The 12,542-nt window shown below is 44.4% G+C and overlaps 1 protein-coding gene across 1 annotated transcript; it reads right to left on the bottom strand.

Moving 5' to 3' along the window:
• Window positions 1-308: 308 nt before the first annotated feature.
• On the bottom strand, window positions 309-11,758 carry si:ch211-11k18.4. The gene is given in 13 exon segments (XM_048233445.1): window positions 309-1,167; window positions 1,824-1,908; window positions 2,049-2,161; window positions 2,392-2,502; window positions 2,504-2,564; window positions 5,711-5,856; window positions 6,796-6,894; window positions 7,048-7,208; window positions 7,360-7,500; window positions 8,560-8,614; window positions 8,742-8,835; window positions 8,935-9,046; window positions 10,943-11,758. Coding segments are annotated over 13 exon segments (1,347 nt in total). The 5' UTR covers window positions 11,055-11,758; the 3' UTR covers window positions 309-1,110.
• Between the last annotated feature and the right edge of the window lie 784 nt (window positions 11,759-12,542).

Here is a 12,542-nt window from a genome sequence, read left to right as displayed (position 1 = left end):
TGTCGACAAACCTCCGGGAATGTTAAATGGTGTCAGATGTGAGGCAGTAATAGAACATCAAAATGCCGTTATTTCTGTGGATGGCAACTCACATACATGATGCCTCTAACCACAGTATCGGTTCCGTCTAAAAGAGCTGGCACAAACACTCATCTTTATCAGTAGGCCTACATAGTATCTGTTAAGGAAGTTAAACTTTTTTTTACAGTTTCACATTGCACATAAAAAAACTCTAAAGTAAGCCCATTATAATGCCCTATATATTATAAACCTTGTGAGGCTTGTATACACACACACAGAAGCTGTTGTACATTGCTGTTCAGTACTTTATTTCGCATGTTAATGATCAGAACCCATCGTGGCTACAGTAACTGAGGTTCAATAAAAAAGTTGTAGGAAAAATATCAGTACAAAAATGCAGTTCATTAGCCTTCATGACCAACATTACAACAGGACGACAGGTCTCCCGCACCAGGAAGTCATCGGGGCAGCATGATGACCAATGTGACTAAATGATTATGATGAGGTTAACACTTACTGCCTGGTGCAGGAGCCTCTGGCCCATTGGAAGAGCAGACAGACAGACTGACAGAATGCTAAAAACACAGCGCGCTCTAGTGGTAATCATCGGTAGCACAGGTAGGCAGTGGGTGCTCGGACTATGGGAAGAGTTTACAGTAACAGAGAGACGAGGAGGGGAGGGGGGGGGACCCACTCTAGCAAGGACCAGACCCTGATCAGGACCTAGAACCCAAACGCTGGAGTACTGATCAGGGGGCAGCCGGCGGGATCAGACCCTGATCAGGAGCTCCAGACCCAATCCCCTGGTGGGCGAGGCCAGGCCAGGGTGTGATGCAGAGAGGGTCACTTCTGCCAACATAAGAACACATTATACAGGACTAGAGAAAGAGATCCTCAGCAAGTAAACTACATTTCCCAGGTGGCCTGACGGGTGCAGAGCAGGGTCTGTAAGTAAACCGTGATTGGCTGCTGAAGTGCTTAAGTATTTAGTGAAGTAACGGTTAAGCGCAGTCACTCCTCCTCTTCCTCCTCCCTCGCTCCTCTCCTCCTCCTCCTCCTCCTCCCTCGCTCCTCTCCTCCTCTTCCTCCTCAGTGCATGTCCTGTTCCCCAACGCTCTGACGTAGGTACTCCTCATACAGGTTTTTCTGTAGACAATACAAACAATCAGTGAGAACACACACACGCATACACCACACATACTTCTGTTTTAAAAAGACACACACCCTGTTTCAAACACACATATATACTTATATCTAGACCATAGCACACACACACACCTGTATCAAACACACACATCTAGACCATAGCACACACACACATACCTGTATCAAACACACACACACACACACACATCTAGACCATAGCACACACACACACACACACACACAACTAGACCATAGCACACACACACACACACACACACACATCTAGACCATAGCACACACACACACATCTAGACCATAGTACACACACACACACACATCTAGACCATAGCACGCACGCACACACACACACATCTAGACCATAGCACGCGCACACACACACACACACACACACACACACACCACACACACACACACACACACACACACACACACACACACACACACACACATCTAGACCATAGCACACACACACACACACACACACACACACATCTAGACCATAGCACACACACACACACATCTAGACCATAGCACACACACACACACACCACACACACACACACACACACACACATCTAGACCATAGCACACACACACAAACAAACACACATCTAGACCATAGCACACACACACACCTTCTTGGTTTTGACCACGTCCTGCACATACTCCAGTTTCTCCTGCAGCTGCCTCTTCTGCCTGCCAGACAGGGTTGGCTTCGTCCTGCACACACACACACACACACACACACACACACACACACACACACACACACACACACACACATTCAGAGAGGATGTCATTAAGGGCCTGTCATTATCACCTCTGTGTGTGTGCGCGCGTGCGTGCGTATGTGTTTTTACCTGAAAGAGCAGCGTGCGATGAGGAGGAGGAGGAAGGAGAGGAAGACCAGAGCTCCGCACCCGTACAGCTGCATCTCCACCGACAACGACTCAAACACCTTCACCACTGGAGTCTGCACGCGCACACACCCACACACACAGTTGAATCTCCACTGATGAGTTGAGCGCCGCTACACCAATCACACACACACAGCGTTGCGCAAGCGTCCACTCACCAGGTGGTGCGTGTGTGCGTGCGTAGTGTGTGCGTGCGTAGTGTGTGTGTAGTGTGTGTGTGTGTCCACTCACCAGGTGGTGCGCGCGTGTGTGTGTGTGGGTGTAGTGTGGGTGTGTGTCCACTCACCAGGTGGTGCGCGAGGGCGCGTGTTCCGTCCGGTCCGAGCGCGATGTCCAGCACCTCTTTGGAGAGGCTCCCTATGACCAGTGCGACCAGCAGCAGCAGTGGAACCGTGTAAGCCCAGCAGACCCAACACACACCCCTTACAGCGCGCACGCCTGTTCTCAACACTGCACTGCCTACAGGGAGAGACACAGAGGAGTGTGTGTGAGTGTGTGTGTGTGTGTGTGTGTGAAGCCCAGCAGACCCAACACACACCCCTTACAGCGCGCACGCCTGTTCTCAACACTGCACTGCCTACAGGGAGAGACACAGAGGAGTGTGTGTGTGTGAGTGTGTGTGTGTGTGTGTGTGAAGATGAGAGTGTGAAGGGTCGTGTGTGGTGTGATGATGTAAATATGTAAATATGTAAGAAATATAATGTATAATAAAATATATGTAAAAATAAAAATATGGCAATGAAATGTAAATGTATGAAATCTAAGTAAATGTAAGAAATGTAAGAAATGTATGTAAGTAAAAAAGTATGGCAATGTAAAGTGTAAGAATAAGTGAAAATGAAATGTAAGAATTAAGAATATAGAATATAAGTAGTATAAGAAGTGTGTAAAGTCAAAGTCAAATGTAAGAAATCTCAGAAATAGAAATGTAAGCAATGTAAAATGTAAAATGTAAAATGTAAAATGTAAATCAAATAAATCTCATCTCAAAATGTAAATAAAATAAATCTTGTAAAGTAAATCAAATTAAAGTAGTGTAAAGTAAAAATGAAATAAAATAAATATATGTAAGAATTAAGAAGAAATAAATGCTTAATCTTGTAAAATCAGAATTAAATTAAATGCTTGTGTAAGAATGTAAGAATAAGAATTAAGAGAAATGTAAGAAATGTAAGAAATGTAAATGAAATGTAAGTAAATCTAAGAAATAATAATATGAGAAATGTAAAAATGCTTAATGTATGTAAATGCTTGTAAAAATAAGAAAATATAAAATGTAAAATATAAAATATGTAATAATATATAGAAATGCTTGCTTGTGTAAAAATGTGAAATGTAAAATTATGTAAGAATCAGAGAAATGTAATATAGAAGTAAATCTAAGTAAGTGCTTGTGTAATGAAGTAAATGTAAGTAAAGTATGAAGTAATATGAAATGTAATAATAATAATATGAAATGAAATGTAAGAAATGTATAATCAAATCTAAATGTATAAGAAGAATGTAATAATAATATAAGTGTAAAAATGTAAAGTAATAATAAAAATGGAAATGTAGAAAAATTATGTATGAAATAATAAGAAAAATGTGAAAAATTAAAGAAGTAAAGAGAATTAAAGTAAATAGAAATGTAAAGTGAAATTGTAAATAATATAAGAATCAAAGTGTGAGTGTGTGAGGTGTGTGAGTGTGAGTGTGTGAGTGTGTGAGTGTGTGAGTGTGAGTGTGTGTGTGGCGTGAAGCCCAGCAGACCCAACACACACCCTGGCAGCCTTAAGCCTGTTCTCAACACTGCACTGCCTGAGGGAGAAACACAGAGGAGTGTGTGTTAGTGTGAGGGGCTTCTACTACATACTCAGCGCTTGACTTGGTATGTGACAACGTGGCGATCAAATGACATCCCGATCTTGCTGGCCTTCCAAGTTTAAACCAGGTAGTGCGAGGTGGCATACACTCAATTTTCAGGCAGTGACAAAGCAGGAAACAGAGGAGAAGATGGACTAGTTGAGGCAAGCCCCGAGAGTTACAGTGTTTTATTTACAGTCGTGAATTTTTCAATAGTTTGCTGGATAGAGATTAACAAAGTTACCAGAAGTTACAGCATGAAATTAAGAGGAAAAGAATAGAAACAATTTATTTTCAAACAAAGGATATCTATTTAGGCCTGAACAAGATCTCTTTCCCACTTCAGGAAATTACACAAACTCAGCCAGCTGCTAGCTAGCTAGCCAGCTAACTAAACCCTATTTAAATTATTAAAATTTCCCCTCGGGATGACTAAAGTATCTATCTACATATCCATCTATCTATCTATATATCTATATATCCATCTATCTATCTATCTGTGCACACACCTTGGAAACTAGATGATAATGATGATGGTAGTTGTGAATAGTAGCAACCAAAGGTCTGAAGTACCATCACAGAGGCTAGCCATAGATATATATACATGACTAGATGTATTCTGCTTCTCAGCATCGTCAACACCGTCGTATCTTGGGCGAGGGGATCTGAAGCTCTAAACTAGTTCTCCGTATTGTCAGTGTTGCCTATTTAGCGGCTTGGCCATCCCAGCAGATAGAAAACCTTTTTTAGCGATTAGCGACAAATTTAGGAACTTCTCACAATGATGGCAAACTCGGTTTCATTGTTGAAGCGTCAGAAAATCACCTCTCTTATGGCTTTTTTCATTTTGTAGAATTAAGCTACATCTCGTTAAGCCAAAGCATTGACCCATGATTTTAAAGTAGCGACTGGCCTATGTAGTAGCAGACCATGTTAAAGCAAGGAAGTAAATGTTCTACAGATCTACAGCAACTTCTGGTGAGATTACAACTTACCTGAGTCAGCGAGGCAGGAGGTATGTGGCCTCAACCAGAGCCTGTCTAGATCCTGTATCCTTTCATTGTTTGAACCTGGTTGCAGTTCCTCATTGTTCCTCTAGGGGCCATAGCTAGTGCAGAATGAATAGGAGTCTATGGGGCTAGGCAGGGTAAAATGTATCTTTATGCGTCAAAGCTTAGTTTTCTCTGGGCTTCGACCAAATACACATGCCTGTCAGTTGGAACAACAAAAACTAGATAGTTGCTTGAGATGTTGTGATTTATGGCCATTTTATTTTTCGTTAGATCTTTGCCTAGATTGGCTAATGCATTATAGAGGAGTGGATCCAGCAGCGGCAAGATGGCGTCTCGATTGGCGCATTGTTCCAATGAACAGCCCAGTAGTCAAAGCGACATCTAGTCAGTATATATATCTATGGAGGCTAGCTAGGTAGCTACTAGTGTTTCTTACTGCAGCTTCTTCTGCTGTGTAGCGTGGTTAAGCGTTAATCTTTTCACAACAGCGACACCTCTCATTCAGGAGAATATTGCAACTAGTGTTGCGACCACCTGTAGCAGTATAAATGGTTTCTGGCTTCTGTGACGTCACATTGTCGCGCTACCGGTCGGGTGCGTCGAGTATGTGGGACGTTTGAGTGTGTGTGTGTGTGTGTGTGTGTGTGTTACCTGTCGTTTTTGAGTGTGTCTGTAATGGCCTCGTGTGTGTGTTACCTGTCGTTATTGAGTGTGTCTGTAATGGCCTCGTGTGTGTGTGTGTGTTACCTGTCGTTATTGAGTGTGTCTGTAATGGCCTCAGTGATGAGCTCACAGTCCTTCTCCAGGGAGTTGAGTGTGTTCTGGACCGTCTGGTTGATGGTCCTCTCAACGGTGCGACACACCTCCTCAATCTGGTTCACACATCGACTGGGCTACACACACACACACACACACACACTCTATGAAAGGAGTCATTCATGTTTACTCTATGAAAGGAGTCATACATGTTTACTCTATGAAAGGAGTCATACATGTTTACTCTATGAAAGGAGTCATACATGTTTACTCTATGAAAGTTGTACACCACAAAATCACGTGTGTGTAGCTTGTTGGGGTTGGGGATGTATATTGTAGGCATGTCAAAGCCACACTTGTTGAGCCCTGTGGGGTGTACTACGAATCTCGATTAGTGGGTTAGCGAGGTATGTTGCTCAAAGACAGGGGTATGCTGTGACACGAAAGGATCATTTTGAGTGTGGCTATATCACCATGGTATCTCATGCTGTCAACCAAACCTGGTAGGGGAGGAGGTTATGTGCTAAGTTATAGCTCAAATCATTGTAATCTACCGCCCACTGACCAATCAATTGTCTTAAAAACTAAGTTCTCTCCCGTGTAGGATTCTGTCATATATCTTACAGGTGGAGCTCCGCCTCTACTAACATTTTGGATACCGAATGCGGCTTTAATAGTGCTGTGGGTGCAAATATCCCACTATGGGCGTGCACCCGTACAACAACTGATGACAATTGGTTTATTTGATGTTATAGGTTAGACACAAAAAAAGACCGCAGTGTAGATTAAGCTATCGCTCATGAATGCAAAAGTAATTGTTTTTAAATAGAGGCGGTCTTGTGCGTCTCCACGTTTCATGATTGCCCAACATCATCCCAACACCGAGAACGCGCACAGATCTGAGCTGAAAGCCTAGTTTGACAAATATATCACATAACTGCTATCGTAGTATCACTTAACGTATACCCCGGAGTCAAGGCTTTGTGAAGCCTAATATGTCTACATAGCCTAAATATGTCTAACATGCTTTGTAGGATACCCCACTGGTGTGTGTGTGGGTGTGTGTGTGTGTGTACCTTGTTGGGGTTGGGGATGTATATTGTAGGCATGTCAAAGCCACACTTGTTGAGCCCTGGCCTCTTGCAGAGTTCCTGAACAATCTGCATCATCACCCTCTGGAACACAGCACAAGCAGTCACATGACACAAACCGGCCAATTACATCACAGCACAAGCAGTCACACCACAGAATGGCTCAAAAAGGGTTCAGCCAAAAGCAGTAGTGTGTGTGTGTATGTATGTATGTATGTGTGTGATTGCGTGTTTTACCTGTCTGTCGGACTCCCCTCCGGCCTCGTCGGCCTTGCTCAGGTAGAAGCGCAGTTTTTCGCCGTGCTTCTCATTCAAGTTCTCCACAATGTTGAGCGTCCGCTTGCATAGCGCCTGACCCATCGGGTCGAAGAACACCAGGATCAGGTCACACAACTCCCCTGCAGAGAGAGAGAGAGAGAGAGAGAGAGAGACGCACACAGGCACACACGCACACACATTTTCTTTACTCACTGCAACACAGCATCGTTTTTTAGCACAACAAAAATCTGAATTTAACTGAACCTAGACATTTGACACACACACACACACCTAGCCAGAGGATAGCCTGGTCCACATCGAAGGGGTACTTCATGTCACCGTCGACGAGTCCCGGCGAGTCCACAAACGTCACCAGACTGAAGCGCTTCTGACGAGACGTGCAAATCTCCGTCGCCAGATACTCAGATACACCTGAGTGGGGGAGAGAGTGAGGGAGGGAGAGAGAGAGGGGGGATTAAGGTAGAGAACAACAGGGTTAGTTGCCATGACACTGTTCTCTGGGTTAGTTGCCATGACACTGGTCTCTGGGGTGGTTGCCATGACTGGTCTTGCCATGACTGGTCTCTAGGTTGCCCATGACACTGATGACACTGGTCTCTGGGTTAGTTGCCATGACACTGGTCTCTGGGTTAGTTGCCATGACACTGGTCTCTGGGTTAGTTGCCATGACACTGGTCTCTGGCCATGACACTGGGGACAGGGTTAGTTGTCGTGGCTGCCTGTCTCTGGGATGATGGTGCTGATGTGGCAATAGTCATCTCACGACTCGACTACTGCAATGCCCTCCTGACAGGTCTCCCAGCCTGCGCAGTGAAACCACTTCAGATGATCCAGAACGCGGGCGCCTGGTCTACAACCAACCCAAAAGGGCACATGTTACCCGCTGCTCATCCAGCTACACTGGCTACCTATGGCGGCCCGCATCAAATTCAAGTCTCTAACGCTTGCCTACAAAGTAGTCTCGGGTTCTGCTCCCACCTACTTGAATGCCCTCATACAGACTTACACTACCTCCAGACCCGCTGCGGCTCCTCTGATTTAGCGGCGTCTAGCTCTACCACCCGTGCACGCTCAAGCCAATCCAAACTTTTCTCATCTGTTGTTCCCTCGTTGGTGGAACACACTGCCCGCCAGTTCCTACAAGGGCAGGGACATCCTTTTCCACCTTCAAAAACTCCTGAAGACCCAGCTCTTTAGAGAACATCTACTCTCATAGCAACACTTACAACAAGTCTTACTGATCCTAGCACTCACCAGCCGTTTTAAACTGACAAGTAACTGCTAAAAACAGCACTCACCAACGCACTTATTCTTACTGTACTCTAATGTTTTTTTGAAACTGTCCTAAAATTGTGAGAATTGTTCTAAAACTTACTGTTTACCATGTTGTTAGTCGCTTTGGTTAAAAAGCGTCAGCCAAATGTAATGTAATGTAATGTAATGTAATGCTGAGGATGATTGACAGCTCACCTTTAAACTCCTGCAGGGGCTTGAAGTGGGGATAGAGATGAAGTGTGGCATTACCCTGCAACACACACACACACACACAATTACTTCCCCTTACACATTAAAACATCATTGTGTGGGGGTGCTGTTGTGGCTATAAGGTTGGAGAGAGTATGCTTGCACTCTATGGTGTGTTTGTTGCTCACCGTGAGAGATTCCCTCTTGCGGCCACTGGTGACGAAGCTGAAGCCTTGAGTCTCTATGGCAACCCCAGTCCTCTGGATGTGCTCTTCCACATACCTGTAGTAAACACACACACGATTAATAAGCAGCCGTGTACCTGCTCCTGTGTGTCAGGGTGTGTGTGTGTGTGTGTGTGTGTGTGGGGGGTCACTTTACCAGTTGATGAAGGAGCTCTTTCCGGCCGAATGGTTTCCCATCAACATCACCGTGATCTTCTTCCGGGGGGGCAGCAGAGTGACCCCGACGGACTGGGCGATAGCGATCAACCCTGGACACCACCGCAGGACAGACCATGAGCTCACAACACACCACCGCAGGACAGACCATGAGCTCACGACACGTACATCATTCCCACACTCAAGGTGTGACGCGCACAAATTACATCATGTTGGAATAACACACTAGCTGATGTAGACGACACAAAAAGTGACCCACATTAAAAACCGACACATGACGCCAGTGGTGACTCAGAACGACCCTGTCATTCCAACATCCCAGCGTTTCCCATACATTGACTTATTTGTGGCGGCCCACCACAATATCAACATTGACCACCACACAATGATTTTCCAGGTTGTACTAAATTGTGCTTAAATCTGGTTAGCATCATAATGCTAAATACACTATATAAGTGACCAGCATAGAGACCAGCATAAATAATACTCTCCTATTTGTCTATATTATTTATGCTGGTCTCTAGACCTTACTCTTGCACTGTTGGACTAATGTTGGACTACTTTTTGCACCTCCACCATGACACTCACTCTCTTGAGCACCTTGCCAGGCACACATAACTAAGGACTATGGTTGGACTACTGTTTGCACCTTCACCATGACACTCACTCCCTTTAGCACCTCACCAGTCCCCTCCCAATTCTTTGGGAAACACTGCATCCGGTCAGTAAAGTAGAATTTCACTGATTGCCCATAGTCGCTTCCAACAGTCCGCTCATAGGCTAGTGACAAATGGTCAGAAAGGGCTTTAGTTTTTGAGATACCCCTACCGGAGGTAGAACTAAACCCAATAATGTTTTTCCTCATCTCTAAGGTCTCCCATATATGAAATGGATTCTTGGCTAAAAATATTTTACTGCTAAGATTGTTAAATTAACAGATATTGTTATACACCCCAAAACCAAAAAAGAACTAAAATATAGCCTGTCCGTATTGGAGTTAAGGCATATAAATTAGTGCAGATCAATCACACAAGCTCTGAGAGCTTTGAAACTTGGCATGTTTATAGTCAGGAAGTTGCTGTACCTACTAGAAAAGACTGGATGTGAATATCTTGATGTATGGAATGAATAGAGACATGTAAACATACACCTAAAATAAGCGGACATGCAAAAAAATGAATATCTATGCAGAATGTTTTCATTTACTTTGTAGCTGCTTTACCAGGGATTATCATAGCAACACATATGGTGGCTTATGGGAAAGGTGGGGTTGTACTGAATCCAACAATACCAGATATGTAAATATAGTATGACGAATCAGGGTGTTCGGTCACTCAATGTATGAGGTGTCCAAAATGAAAGAAAACGGAACACTGGCAAAATACAGTCTCCAAGTCCAAATCACATTATCAGTGAAATGAGGTGGTGGGCCGTAATTTGGGGACCACTGCCTTAGAGATAAGGAAAAACATTGTTGCGTTTAGTTCTACCTCCGGTAGGGGTATCTCAAAAATGTGGGGCCATTGTCACTAGCCTATCAGTAGCTAATTACTCAAGTGGCTGGACTCCGGACACGGGTCGGCTGTCCATCCCCAAGTCAATGCAAAGGCAGATAAGGTTCAGCATAGTTTGGGTGTTTATGCATCTTGGTCAGTTACATTTAGTCAGCAATAGCTAGATGGTTACTGCATCTTTGAACGTAGAAAATGTATCGGGACGCATACATTTTCATATCAGTGATGTGCATGGCAGGTGAAACTTAACAATTATCATTAGCTAACGCTAGCCAGCTGGTCGAGCCGTTGGCAGTAATGCAACTGATTAGCTCACATTCCTTGTCTTAGCTAGCAGAACGGTTAGCCAGCAAGCCGAAGATCTGCAGTAGCCCTGGTTTGCCATCATGCAACGGATTACGGATAAACCTCCATGTTAATCCAAAGGGGTATCGGTGAGATCGCGAACAGGACCGTTTGGCACAAGGCACTCACCGCTGTCGGCATCGATGTAGATCTGATGACAGTCCCGTAGGATGCGCTCATCACACGACACGGTACTCGAGTCGGCGTTAGCCGCGCTCCTGCTCTTAGTTTTACCCGACATCGCAAAACCGGTAGAAAACACAAAACAATAAACTTCTAACAAATAACCTAGTGTTAAATAAGATTAAATAAACACAAAATAAAGTCAAACATATGTTGCAACAAGAGCCAATGCTCCGCTCCGCTCCTGCCAAAGTTTAAATCCACCCGGTTTGCTGTGCAACGTCGGCCACGTCAACGGATGTTCGCAAAGCCCCTTGGGAAATGTGTTCCGTTTGGCTTGGAGCAGAAGTGTAGGCTAGTCGGTGCGTGACGGCATACCGGAGACTGCTGATCAGCTGATCCAGAAGAGACATGTTGAATTTTGGCCACAGTTGAATGACTTGATTCAGACTTGTTAAAAAGAAAAGCTGCACTGTGTTCCGACCCCAAAACAAACAGACACAACAATGCCAAATCGCTTGGGGAAATCGTCAACCCCTTCAATGTTTGTAATTTCATCCAGAGCCTTGGGTGCGCGTGCAGCATAGGGTCAGAAAACTGGCATGTTCAGCTGTCAACTAAAAGGTAGTGTCACCCCAGGACCGCGAGCCGTAGGCTATAATTAGCGTTAGCTAATGGCGATTGTCTGCCTGATCCTGAGCTGATAACAGAATGGGTAGACGTTGGCAAGTGGCCAGAGATTCATTGGCCCGCAATATGGTGACAAGCTCAGTGTGTATGCACGCGAAAAAGTAGTATAAGCAGCCTTTTTTCTTTACGTTTCCTTGATGTTTCAGTCAATTCACACACACACAATTCATAGGGTTCCCACGGGTCATGGGATTTCTGGCATATCATGACATTTTGGAAAGTCTATTCCAGACATGGAAAATCAGGGAATTTTATCATTTTTGGGGCAAAGTCATGGAATATCAGGGAATTTTTATTGTACCAGTTTATAATTTACTTGACTAAATACTTAATTATAAATATATTTCCACACAGAATCGGTGTAGATCTCTTTACTGCTTGCTTAAGTAGTTGTGGTTTGTCCAACGAATAATAGGCTACCATAGAACAATGATTCAATGCCCATTTATTCATCTCCCGCTCTAAAAAATAAAAGATTCTTGAACTCTACGCGACTGTTCTTTGGTTTTCGTGACCCCGATATGTGCCCGCATTTTCCTGTGACATGGACCGTGAATCGGAAAACTGACAGCTTACGCCTGTCTCGAAATAACATGCGCCTATATAATGCGACCTCTGTTCTAAAGCAACACAATGTGGGGTGCCCATGTAGTGCCACCTCTGTTCTAAAGCTATACACTGTGGGGTGCCCAATTGCTCATGTAGTGCCACCTCTGTTCTAAAGCAATACACTGTGGGGTGCCCATGTAGTGCAACCTCAGTTCTAAAGCTATACACTGTGGGGTGCCCAATTGCCCATGTAGTGCCACCTCTGTTCTAAAGCAATACACTGTGGGGTGCCCATGTAGTGCAACCTCTGTTCTAAAGCAATACAATGTGGGGTGCCCATGTAGTGCAACCTCTGTTCTAAAGCAAT

This window comes from Alosa alosa, chromosome 22 (genome assembly GCF_017589495.1).
Source record: "Alosa alosa isolate M-15738 ecotype Scorff River chromosome 22, AALO_Geno_1.1, whole genome shotgun sequence".
Taxonomy (NCBI): Eukaryota; Metazoa; Chordata; class Actinopteri; order Clupeiformes; family Clupeidae; genus Alosa; species Alosa alosa.
This window is presented reverse-complemented; position numbering and strand designations above follow the sequence as displayed.